At 54.8% G+C, this 12,236-nt stretch overlaps 2 protein-coding genes across 4 annotated transcripts; both read left to right on the forward strand.

Annotated features, from left to right (window-relative positions):
• The first annotated feature begins 137 nt into the window (after window positions 1-137).
• On the forward strand, window positions 138-1,419 carry LOC147055058 (muscarinic acetylcholine receptor M4-like). Its single transcript, XM_085914715.1, has one exon. The coding sequence runs from the start codon at window positions 173-175 to the stop codon at window positions 1,346-1,348; it is 1,176 nt and encodes a 391-aa protein (XP_085770841.1). The 5' UTR covers window positions 138-172; the 3' UTR covers window positions 1,349-1,419.
• Window positions 1,420-1,701: 282 nt separating this feature from the next.
• Window positions 1,702-12,207, forward strand: phf21ab (PHD finger protein 21Ab). 3 transcript variants are annotated; one of them, XM_085914321.1, is made up of 18 exons: window positions 1,702-2,038; window positions 4,799-4,833; window positions 5,389-5,440; window positions 5,565-5,654; window positions 5,970-6,002; window positions 6,074-6,139; window positions 6,543-6,695; window positions 6,804-7,040; window positions 7,182-7,427; window positions 7,493-7,603; window positions 7,670-7,721; window positions 7,798-7,877; window positions 7,987-8,047; window positions 8,470-8,740; window positions 8,981-9,101; window positions 9,290-9,365; window positions 9,428-9,531; window positions 9,721-12,207. In XM_085914321.1, exons 1-18 carry the CDS (start codon window positions 2,033-2,035, stop codon window positions 10,366-10,368), a joined length of 2,442 nt encoding a protein of 813 aa, XP_085770447.1. In that variant the 5' UTR covers window positions 1,702-2,032; the 3' UTR covers window positions 10,369-12,207. The 3 variants fall into 3 exon arrangements, with proteins under 3 accessions (XP_085770447.1, XP_085770446.1, XP_085770449.1); XM_085914320.1 differs by having other exon boundaries at window positions 1,705-2,038; window positions 7,104-7,427; XM_085914323.1 differs by lacking the exon at window positions 8,981-9,101 and having other exon boundaries at window positions 1,705-2,038; window positions 7,104-7,427; window positions 8,470-8,492.
• The last annotated feature ends 29 nt before the right edge of the window (window positions 12,208-12,236 follow it).

The raw sequence follows: 12,236 nt of genomic DNA on the forward strand, positions 1-12,236 counted from the left end.
ATGAGGGGGACGATGATGAGGAGGAGGAGCAGGAAGGAGGGACGCCACGCCAAGCCAAGCCACTTGTTGGAGTGAGGCGAGCACACGCGACATCAAGTTGGAAGACTTGTTGGAGGCGTCGGTGCTCCTTCGTTCGACTTGGTCCGTTTTGTGTTGTGTGCTTTGAAAGAAAATGTCAAACGCCTCCAGCTGGCCCCGCCTCGCGCTCACCACCTCCGCTCAGTCTGCTGGCCAGCTGCTGCTGCTCACCGGCGTGACGGTGGCGCTGAGCGCCGTCACCGTGCTGGGGAATTCGCTGGTCCTCCTCTCCGTCAAGGTCAACCGCCGCCTGCGTAGCGTCAACAACTATTTCCTGCTGAGCCTGGCGACCGCCGACCTGCTGGTGGGGGCGGTCTCCGTCAACGTGTACGCGCTTTACGCGGCGTGCGGCTCCTGGCCGCTGGGAGCCGCCCTCTGCGACCTTTGGCTGGTCGTGGACCACAGCTTGAGCGCCGCGGCCGTCTTGAACCTGCTGCTTATCAGTTTGGACCGCTTCTTCTGCCTGACCCGGCCGCTCAGCTACCCGCTGAGGCGCACGGGCAAGACGGCCGCCCTGATGATCGCTCTGGCCTGGCTGCTGTCCTTCTCCCTGTGGACGCCGGCCATCCTGTGCTGGCAGGAGGCCGGGGGCGAGCGCCTGGTGCCCGAAGCGCAATGTTACCCGCGGTTGCTGGCCAGCCCCGTGGTCACTATCGGGACCACCCTGCCCGCCTTCTTCCTGCCCGGCGTCGCCATGGTGGGCCTGTACAGCCACGTATGTGCCGCCAGCCGCCGGCGTCTGAGCGCGCGTCGCCGGGCGTCGGGGAGGGACCAGGTGGGCACATGTGCTTTGAGCCTGCGAGGCGAGGCTCCCGGCGACCGCTCGTCCTCCGGCAGATTCCAACTTGGAAGGAACGGAGGGGCGTGTGCGAGTACAGAGCCGTCGGAGTGGACGGCCCTGTCGCTGCGGCCGTCTCCCAGTGTGGGGGGCGACGACTCGGCTCGGTCCCGACGGCACCGGGCGGCCTCGGCGGCGTTGTCCGCCACCACCTCCGCCCGGCACCGGGGGGGCGCGCTCAGGGAGAGAAGGGTGACGCGCACCATACTCACCATCCTTCTGACATTTCTCCTGACCCGGGCGCCGCACAACGCCATGGCGCTTGTGGCCGCTTTCTATCACGTCCGTATCCCGGACCTCCTGTGGCAGGCGGGTCTCTGGCTGGTTTACGTCAACAGCGCTGTGGACCCCGCCTGCTATGCTCTGTGCAGCCCCGCGTTCAGGAGCACCTTCCGCCGCCTGCTGCGATGTCGCTGCCCTGCCCTGAGCTGAACTTCAACGTGATGAAAATGAGGGGCGTCCGATGAGCTCTGCCGTTTCAAATATGGCAACAGGACAGAACATTCATGCTGTCGTCACTTGACCTCATACATGCATGCTGTCACTTGACGTCATGTTTTGATGATGTTTTGAAGAAAAAAAAATGCTGTCACTTGACGTCATGTTTCGATGAGACATCAGTGACACTTCAAGGCTTCTGCTGGTCCAAACACGACCAACTTCCATGAAATGATGAGGAGTTATGTACTTTGAGAGAACGTTTGGAAAAATAGCATCAAATTAAAAAAAAATGCGAAAAAGAATACTGAAAGGTCTTGTCATTTTTGTTCAACGTAACGAGGCGGGACAAAATGTTCTAAAATCTCGACGAGTTTGAATATTTGTCGTGTGTTTCTGTCTCGTCTGGAGCTCGGTGACGTCACTTCCTCCAGCTCGACTCGCGCTCGTATTTGGTTCAGTCGGTTGCAGCTGCGGTGGTGCAATAGCACCGATTAGCGAGCGCAATTTAACACCGAAATGCTCGGCCAGCCCTTTGGGACAAAAGGAAGACATGACATTTGGACACACTTGCGTTTCATAGACGTGGAGAAGAAAAGGGAATATGTTGTGGGAAAAGATGAGGAGTAATACAGCCACAAAATCTCAAGACACATCCTCAAGGCATTCCATGATGAAATGGAGGTAAGTCGAGTCGTTAGGGAGTTATTCTATATTGACAGGGTTCTGAAGAATTGCAGTATTTATAGAGACAAAAAAAAACCTTTCTTTGACTGAAATAAAATGTCATCAGTTTTCTTTGACCATAATTGGACAAAAATAATGTCTATTAAAACTAGACGAAAATAGACTATTCTGACTAGAATAAGATAAAACGCTCAGACTTCAACGAACCAAAAAGGACGTTCATAAATGTTAATAAAACAAATGAAAGCTAATGTGAAAGCTTGACAAAAACCAGATTATACCTCAGGCTCATGTTTTTTTTTGTTTGTTTTTCCCCTGACAACTCGAATCTCCCATAGATTAAAGGGGCGGTCTAGTGCACATACGTTTCCTAGTTGCAAGGCATTAACTGGGCACTTTGTGATATAGTAGCTTTAATTACTGGCCGATTTACTACGACAACATTTGGATATCCAGAATTGCTGGCTTTTAGTTTTGGTGTGCCATCTCAAAATTTTAAGTGTCCCCATTTTGCCCTGCCACCCCTGTGAAAAATTTCCGGAGGCGCCACTGGCCCCGGTTCACCCAGCGTGAAAGCGCTGTGGAAATAGATTGAAAGGTTGTAGCGGCCCCTGCTGGAAGAGGTGCAGAATAACAAGGTGAGTACAAATAGTGCTACACATTCCACTCGTCGTGTCATGACCGCCGTGAGTGGCTGGCTCCACGAATTATTCGTACTCGAGAAAACGAGCGTTGTTCCACTTCGAAGGCGGTCATCCACCGCTACCGTCGATGATCTGCGCCCGCCCAGACTCTCATCTTTGGAGCGACGTGTCCCGTGCGTGCGTGCGTGCGTGTGTGAGTGATGCGGGCGGGCGCGTACGTGAAAACGCTCGCGCGGCGCGCTCACGTTGACTTTCGGTAGTTTCACTGAGTTTACATCCGGGTCTTTTCCCTAGGCAATGGGAGACGCAGCACCGCCGTTCCTTAGGCAAAGTGAAATAAATTCGCCGCACCGACACAAAAACTAGTCCGCTTCGGGAGGACACCTTTTTGCGGGCCGCCGGGGTCGCTCGACGCCTCCAGACTAACTTTCGGAACCAGCGTCACTGATATCGACGACCCGATGGCGGCTCAAGCGGCTTTATGGAGACGGACAAGTAGTTTTGCTGGGCCTTCGTGAAGCTCCGCGGCGGAGCGATACGAGGTGTGCGCAGGCCGAGCTGAATGAGATTGAACAAGAGTTCTTGTTTTGTAGCTTCAGTTTGTGTCTTTTCTCACGAATTTGACTAAAGTAAGCCCAAATTCTCGCAACTAAGTCGCGGTGCTTGGGAAGGAGCGAGTGGGACTCTTTATGGGCTTTTGTTCCATCGTGGATCGGGTTGTTGGAGATATCTATTGAATTAATCTGGAGGAGGACTGCTGCTGAGTAAGTGCACATCGAGCTCTTCCATTTGCTAACTTTAATGTCGCCCTCACTCGCCCCGAGTTGGTGCTCGTTGCGTCCCGTCCCGTCCCGACCCCGTCCCCATCTCCGTGTGCATGCTCGCGTGCGGCCTCCGGGCTCTTTTGGGGGCCTCGTTGCGCTCTTTGCGGCTTCTTGTCGGAGTTCCTGCGGAGGAGGAGGAGGAGGAGGCGGCGGCGGTGGAGGAGGAGGAGGACGACGACGAGGAAGAGGCCGACACAAGTTGGACAAGCCAGAGGCGGCTCGTAGCCTCCTTCTCCCTCGCTCGCAGCACTGTGGCCAGCGTGGGTGGTGGCCTTTGATCCACCTCGGAGGCATCCGTACGCCACCCTTTGGCCGTCGTGTTGTCGGCCGGGTGTCAAAGCGCGCTCCGCCGGCCTCCAGTCGCCTCTTCTTCATCTTTGGGAGAACTTAGCCGCGTTAGCTTGCCAGGCTAACGTGGCGTTAGCGTCAACTAGCTAGCGAGCGAGCGAGCTAACTAACGTTCACGTCCACTTGTTCTCCCACATTGGGCGCTACCGTCACTTTGGATGTCTTGAAGCGGCTGAGGCTTAGAACCCCCCGCCGGAACCGACGACGGACTTGGCGGTTGCGGTGGCCCGGACTGTTCGGAAAGAGAGCTGGAGCACCCGGCTGGCCATGAACAAGACTCTTTATCAAACATTTATTACAGCACTTGACTTGAGTGCTTGGAACACAAAGTGAAACCTCCATCTTAACCGTCGTCCGCGGCCCGCGGCGGCTCCTCGCCAGCGACGTCCCTCGACCTGACGTCCCATCCCGGCTCCAATTACTCCAATTAACCCGGCGGCTCGGCTCGGCGCGGCGCAGCGCGGCGCGGCGCGCGACCGCCCCCTACATGCGCTCACCTGTGTGCCCTTAAGGAGTAACGTGTGTAACTTTTCAACTTGGAAAAGCATTCCTCGGGCAAGTTAGATAGAAATGGAAAGCAACGGAAATACTTTACTGCCAGTATTTGGTGCTGATACAAAGAAGTGTGTGTGTGTGTGGGGGGCGCTGTGGGATGACGTTGTCGGACCCCATCGGTCGGTCCACCTTTTGGACCTGATTTTTCTTCATATGCAGCGTCCCTTCTCCAATAAATGCCACACATAGCGACTATGCACTGACCAAACTGAATTTTCTTGCAAGTATTTGAAGTTCAGACAACCAGATCAGTACGCCTTTATTGGTTCATTTGACTCGGTCAACCGGTTGACATTTATTGATCGGTCATTGATTGAGCGAGCTAATGTCTGACATTGATGAGATGTTTATGATGGATAGCTGTCGTGTGTGTGTTTGTTGTGCAGGGCAGAGGGGCGGAGTCCAGTCCCACAGCCAGGTGGTGAGTCCCCATTTATTCCGTACGATTCATCCCGAAACCCGACTTGATCGATATTTACAGTACATTAAACATGTTCAAAACTAACTAACAAGATAAAGATGTTTGTTTTCAAAAGACCACCGTCAACACAAAGTCATAAAGTGAAACCAATCAAATAAGTTGCTCAATAAATGACTTTTCATCAGATCACATTTTAAGCAAGTTCCCTAAGAACTTTGTTCAGAGTTTCAACTACTTTAATCTTTCTTAGTCAAAGGAGGAGTGACTTGGGTATATGCGGCAATACTTGGGCTGCAAATACCTACAAATATATATATATATATATATATATATTTCAATGTATATTCTGCATATTTTCCTCCCTAGAAACGTAACACTTTGAAAACTAATAATCTGCAAAATAAAAGCATCATTGTCCACATCTGACTTTGTAATGAAGGTTTATTTTGAAGTTGGCCGTGTCTCCCCGACAGGGAAAAGTTAAAAGCGCTCTTGGCACGTCATGTGCTTTTAGCAAACTGGAGTAAGTTGCAACTCTTTTTCTGTTTCTCTCAGCAGCACGTTCATGCTTCAGTTGGATGCTTTTCCCACCGGAGACGGCGTTCAGGTACCGTCACGGCTCCCAAACCTCGTCCGAGCTTTATGAGTCGGGGAAAACATCATGTCTACACAGGTCACGCGTTGCTTCGGCAACGCCCCGAAAACTTTTCATTTTTGCTTTGTGTCTTCAGGCTGATCCATCAGCTGAAAGACTGACTGCGTCAATGATGGAATTACAGACGTTGCAGGAGGCTTTGAAGGTGGAGATCCAGATCCATCAGGTGCTGCTTTTTTTCTTCTGCTGCCTGAGGAACATTTCCAATTTCCGTCAGCAAATTAAATGGCAACGTGCAAAACAAACACGCGAGGCTCGCTAATGGCTTGCCATAAACCAGCTTTGACCCAGAATGAATAGAAATGGTAACGTGTGGCCCATTTGCAACCCGCAACTTGATGTGAAAGTTGAACGTCACGCCATCCGATTCAATTGAGACTGGCTTGAACGGGATTGTCAGATCATTCGATTCTTCTTTTTATTCACCAGTGCTGTGTGTTTGTGGTATGTATGTATGTGTGTGTGTTGTTGCCCCCCTCAGAAATTGGTGGCCCAGATGAAGCAGGACCCTCAGGTAAACTCGCCTGCGCTGTCAGTCACAGGAACAAGCAGTCACATGACTTGTCACTTTTTTTCTTCTCCCAGAATGCAGATCTGAAGAAGCAACTTCACGAGCTTCAGGCAAAGATCACTGCGCTGAGTGAGAAGCAGGTAGAGACGCCAGCGTGCCAGAAAGACAGACTCCAACTCACGTTGGCTTCGACCGGCGGGCGCATTCTTCCTATCTAGCTAGACCCTATTTGTCTTGGAACGAGGCGAGTACGCGCGGCGCTTGACCGACACCGCGACGACGTACTTGAAAACACTTTGAGCTCTTTGAACTTGTCGCCGTCGCCCTGGTTTCCATGGAGACCGGCACTGAGGCGCCAACATGGAAATTGCCTGAAAAGGTCACAAAGAAGTTGTTTACAAAGGACAAACTCCATTTTTAGCCGAGACGAGCGACATAGCGCCGACACAACGCGACAGATATAATGCCGCTCGTCCTTTTCCCCATACGGGCCGGAACGTTTCCCCCCCCCCTCGCATCGAAATGAACGTTGTATTCCAACAGAAAAAGGTGGTGGAGCAGTTGAGAAAAGAGCTGCTGGTCAAGCAAGAACCAGAAGCCAAAGTGCAGCTGCAGGTCCACGCGCCTCCTGTAGGGGGCGACGTCAAGCCCACCAATCTGATGCAGACTCAGCAGATATCTGGAGGACTTCAGCAGGTAGGAAACGGATCACAAAAGCTGTTCCCCAAAATAGCGGCTGGCGGGCGGGCGCCGATGTTTTGATGTTTCAACTGGCCTTTCAAGTGTTGTTCTTTTGATGGCCAGACGCTGACGGTTACGCCGGTCCTCACCACCAAGACGCTACCTCTGGTGCTGAAAGCTGCGGCCACGCCCTCTTTGCCCGGTTCCATCCTGCCCCAACGCCCGGCCACCGTCACCATGGTAACCACCGCCATCTCCAAAGCCGACCCGCACAATGCCCCCATCAACCTGCAGGTGGCGGGCAAACTGAGCGCTCACAGCTTGGAGCCGGTGAGGCTGGTTTCCAAGAACGCCATGCTGGTAAGAAAAGAAAAAGCCTTTCCTCGGTCGCGCTTTTTCTGACGCGCCGTGCTGGCTCGGCAGGTCAGACCAAAGCCCGCCTTGCCCGCTAACGTCCCCATCGCTCCCGCCCCTCCCCCGCCCATGATGGCGGCGCCCCAGCTGCTGCAAAGGCCCGTCATGTTGGCCACCAAGCTGTCGCCTTCGCTGTCGTCCGCCGCGCCCATTCACCAGCTGCGCATCGTCAACGGACAGCCCTGCGTCAAGACGGGCTCCGCCCCTTTGACCGGCATCGTCATCGCCGCGCCCACCACGGCCGCCTGCCTGGCCAGCCCCGCCCGGGCGCCCGACCCCGCCTCCGTCCCCGCCCAGCCGCCCCAGATGGCCGGCGTGACCGCCGAGCCCAAGGTAGGTCAAAGCGGCGCCGACGCTGCGGCGTCCCGGCCGGTCACCCGTGCGTCTTCCCCGGGCAGACTGTTAAAGCGGGCGGCGCAGCCGAGCACAAGATGACGGTCACGCTCCCCTCTTCGTCGACTCCGCCCTTGTCTCCGCCTCCCAGGCCCAAGAAGGAGGAGAGTCCGGAGGTAGTAGGCCACGGGTGAGGTCGTGGCAATGGCGCTTGTCTGATGGCGTGCGCGTCTTTCTTCCAGAAACTGGCCTTCATGGTGTCCTTGGGTCTGGTGACGCACGACCACCTGGAAGGTGAGCCTGGCTCCTATTACGCTTGCGAGGAAGGAAGGAAGGAAGGCAGGCTTGTCACGCTCGCGGCTCTTTGCAGAGATCCAGAGCAAAAGGCAGGAGAGGAAGAGGAGAACCACGGCCAACCCCGTCTACAGCGGCGCCGTGTTTGAGCCTGAGGTAAGGTGTGCCAAGTTGTGCCAAGGTGTGCCAAGGTGTGCCAAGGTGTGCCGGCGCTCCCTGGAGTTGAGCGGACCCGCAGTGACCCTCTTGCTGTTTTGTGTTCCAGAGAAAAAAGAGCGCTGTGAGTTACCTGAACAGCCCTCTGCACCTGGGGACCCGGAAGAGAGGTCGGTATAAGCCCGGTGACCGAGCGCGTGAGCGGCAGCGGTGGCCAAAGCCGCCGGTAGAATGCCGAGGCGTCGGCGCTAGTCCCGCCCGCCCGCCCGCCCCCGTCGTGTCTCTCCACATGCCGCTCGCTATTAACACGCTTCATGTCCTCGCTGCCGTCACGTCTGACTAACCCGATTTTCGAGTGGCCTCCGTCGAGGGCAAAAAAAGCCATTCGTCCGTCCGTCCGTCCGTCCCGCGAAAGCAAAAGGTTTAGACGGACGGCGTAAGTGTCGGAGCGGCAGGCTCGGCGAGTCCCTCCTCTGGCTTGTGAGCGTGGCGAGCATGACGGCGCCGTGTGCACTAACACTGTCTGTGCTTCTGACTCCTCCCCTTCCTCCTCCCGCCCCCTACTCCCCCCTCCCACCCCACCTCACGCTAGCCAACGACGACTCCCTTTCCAAGGTATGTCATGCAGACTCTTGTTGTTCTTCCCCCTCTCCATCTTTCTTTTTCTTTTCTTTTTTTTGTTTGTTTTGTTTGTTTGTTTTTTTTGTTTTGTTTTGTTTTGTTTTCCGTCTTTGTCGTCTGTCTCATTTCACCCAGGTCGCCCACCCAAATACGGCGGCATCCCGGAGCTGGGCTGTCTCACCCCGACCTCCCCCTCCAGCCCCGCCCGCCCCCTCCCCCTGCCCAGCCCCAGCTCTGGGGATGTAAGTAACCGAGGGGGGGGCGGAAAAAGCCGCCGCCGTCGGTCGGCTCCGTCAGTAGTCTGTCAATCAATCAATCATCCACCCACATGTCATCAGTCTTACAAAGTGAACAGCCTCTCGGCCAAATTAGAACACGAGCGGCCCCCACCCCCCTCCCCCGACTAAAGCTCCGGGGGCGACTGATTGGTCCGATTCTTGCTCGCAGGGAGACATCCATGAGGACTTCTGCACTGTGTGCAGACGCAGTGGCCAGTTGCTCATGTGCGACACGTGTTCTCGTGTCTATCACCTGGACTGCCTGGAACCGCCCCTGAAAAGCATTCCTAAAGGCATGTGGATCTGTCCCAAATGCCAAGATCAGGTAACGGCCCGCTTTAGGACTGACTGTTCAACCCTTTGTAAGCATCCACACCGCACACTCGTCCCGTTCCTTGTGTCACGCATCCGCCCCCCTCCATCGTGCCCGTCCGTCGGCGGCGCTCGCCTTTCCCCCGATCCCTGCCGCGTCTTTTCCCGCTCCGACTCACGCCGCCCGCTTTCTCCCGGCAGATCCTCAAGAAAGAAGAAGCCATTCCCTGGCCCGGAACGTTGGCCATCGTCCACTCCTACATCGCCTACAAAGAAGGTGAGCGCGAGAGAGAGAGAGAGAGAGAGACGGTCGGCGGCTCACCGAGCTTGTTCGTGCAGCGAAAGAAGAAGAGAAGCAGAAGCTCATCAAGTGGAGCGCAGATCTGCGGCTGGAGCGTGAGCAGCTGGAACAACGAGTCAAGCAGCTCAGCAACTCCATCACGGTAAAGGCTTATGGATTCCTTCCAGGACGTCGGCGTATTTTTTAAAATATATCGTGCACTCAGTTCATTTGTGACGCTAGCCAAAATTGAGTGCGTTCCAGCACATTGAGGACAATGTGTACAAAAGGACGGAGCAGCTCACGTGTTAGCTCGTGGTTAACCTCTCCCCTTGTGTCTTTGCGCTGTCAGAAGTGTATGGAGACCAAGAATGGCATCCTGGCTCGCCAGAAGGACATGCAGCTGTCCCTGGACAAGGTCAAACATCTGGTCCGCCTCATCCAGGCCTTCAACTTCAGCCAGGCGGCGTCCGATTCCAACGGCAGGGACGGCCGAGTTCAAGACGTCACGGCGCCGCCGCCCCAAGCCGAGCCGGCGTCGCCTCAAGTCGAGCCGGCTGCGTCCGAGGCGGAGGCCGGCGACGCGGGCGAGAGCCAAGAAGCTGGGGAGCGGGCGCCGGAGAGGAGCAAGACCGCTGGCGCCAACGCCGGGGAGCGGGCGCCGGAGAGGAGCGAGACCGCCGGCGCCAACGCCGGGGATGCCGACCGTCAGGGTGGCCTCGCGCAGGCCCCGGATGATAGGGGAGGAGCTAATTCAGAAAACGACGTCCGGGCGGAGGACGAGACTGTTGCGTCCCCGCGGGTGGAAGAGGCGGCCTCCTCGGAAGCGCCGACGCCCGCCGCCAACGGTACGGCCGCGTCGGCGCGTCTTTCCGCCGCCGCCGCCGCCGAGGACAAGACGGCCGCCGCCGGCCCCCCGGAAACGTGGGACAAACGGGACATCAGCGACAGCAACGACAAAACCTCAGAACCCTCCCAGCATTGTTTGCCAGCCGAGTGAGCGTCGCCTTCACCTGGATTACCATACAGAAAAAAAAAAGTTGCCAATGTGTGTAAATGTCGTTTGTTTGCGTCGTATCGTCAGCCTGTGTCGATGGTAGATAGCGGCTTGGTCGCGCGCTCGCGCCCACTTAGCCATAGACGTTGTCACGAGAACGCTCGAAAGAAGACCGAGTCCATCACACCAGAGTGTGCCTGTCCCGGTGGTTTGTGAGGGGGGCGGGGGTGGGGGGGGAGGTCCAATAGCAGCCGGCAGAACCGACCGACCCATCGCCCTTCAAACAAGGAAGTGCGAGCGAAGGGCCCACCTAACTCGCCCACGCACTCGCTTCTTTGTTTGAAGTGCCCCCCCCCCCTCCACCCCCACCCCACCTGCTGTAGCCACGCCCACAAAGGCAGGTGCAGAACAGGCGGAGCCAGAGCGGCATTGTTGTTGTGAGTCGTCATTGGTGTGTCCGTGTGATGTGCTTTTGTTTTCCGAGGACAACGTGTTCACGTCTTCCTGGTGTTGGGAATAAGTGCTTCGTGTTTTGCTCCGCCCGCCCGCCCGCCGCCATCTTCAACTGCCAAACGCATCAAATGCGCCGGGGGCGGAGCTAAAGCTTCCGCCTGATAGGCGACTAAAAAGGAAGAAAAAAAAAAAAAAAGCACAATTTGGGTTCTTCTGGTTCTGTGATGCCACCTGACTCCTCCCACTTTGTGGGAAGCACAAGAAGAGCCCGCAGGGGGCGCCGCTCACTTTTCCGCTCCGTCATTCATGGTGCCTCATTTGTTGGCGTTTTCTTTTTCTCGTCTCTCGAGGTCACGACTCATGTCAGCCAATTTGCATATCTCATGGTCATGACTCCGCCCCCCCCCCCCTCCCCCCCCACACTCCCAATAGGTACCTCGAGTGCCTTCAATTTGTCTCGACTTGCACTGTGACGCGTGGACCCGCCCCCTTCACCTCATTGGCCGCTCAGTGTTCTACTGCCTTAAATGTTTTAATTTTTTTTTTAATTTTCACCTGATCAACCGCTCATTGAGGGGTCAAAGGTTGCCAAGTCTGCCAGGTTGTCATGATGACCAAGCCCAGGCGGTGATGCACTTTTTCACTTGAGCAGTATTATAAGAAATGATGTGAGCCCCTCCTTGTCTCTCCTGTCAAAGCATGCCTTCTTATGCAATTTTTTTAGAAAGAAAGTTCATGATGCATTCCTGTTTGTTCATTTATTTTGCATATGGATTTTTGTCTTTTTGGAATGGGCGGAGCCAGGAGGAGCTGTCATTTGAGTGGGTGGAGCACAAAAAAAAAAAAAAAGGGTCCATTCATCCAAAGAACACAGATGGCACGTGGCTCACGTTCATCGAATTGCGCCGTTGCCCCCAAGTCAAAGCGTCCGTTTGCCAGCGTCCAGTCATGACCGTGGCCTTCGAGTGTTGTCCTCACATGACCCCGTGACCCTGTGATTCCCACACCTGACTTTTTTTTTTCTTTTTTTTTTTTTTTTAATCTTCCATATGCTCAGAAGCATTGTAGCGCTCTGAATAAAGAACAAGTGTACATTGGGAATCTTTGTATAATTGTTTGTATTTTTTCATAATTTTGGAAATGAATGTGTTTATTTTTTTGGACTTGTTCCACACGTGTCTTCTGTTGGCCATGTCGGTGGGATTCTTACCTCTGTATTGAGCCTCCTCTTCTTGTGATGATGATGATTTTATTGATGATGATGATGATGCAGTGTTTCACTAAATACTGTTGCTAGGTTACATGATGGCATCAGCCACCACTAGGAGCATTTGATCAATTTCTATTTATTTATTTTATCAGTTTGCTAATAAATCCTCAAAACCATCACTCTTGTGGTCTTTTTTTTCCCCCCTCTT

Source organism: Syngnathus leptorhynchus, chromosome 6 (assembly GCF_054491065.1).
Source record: "Syngnathus leptorhynchus isolate UIUO chromosome 6, UIUO_Slep, whole genome shotgun sequence".
In the NCBI taxonomy this organism is placed as follows: Eukaryota; Metazoa; Chordata; class Actinopteri; order Syngnathiformes; family Syngnathidae; genus Syngnathus; species Syngnathus leptorhynchus.

Excerpts from the sequence above, each read along its gene's own strand:
- LOC147055058 (XM_085914715.1), top strand. The coding sequence starts at position 173 with ATGTCAAACGCCTCCAGCTGGCCCCGCCTCGCGCTCACCACCTCCGCT.
- phf21ab (XM_085914320.1), top strand. Across the intron at positions 7,722-7,797 it reads GACGCACGACCACCTGGAAG|AGATCCAGAGCAAAAGGCAG; the intron begins GTGAGCCTGGCT and ends GGCTCTTTGCAG. Across the intron at positions 9,102-9,289 it reads GTCCCAAATGCCAAGATCAG|ATCCTCAAGAAAGAAGAAGC; the intron begins GTAACGGCCCGC and ends TTCTCCCGGCAG.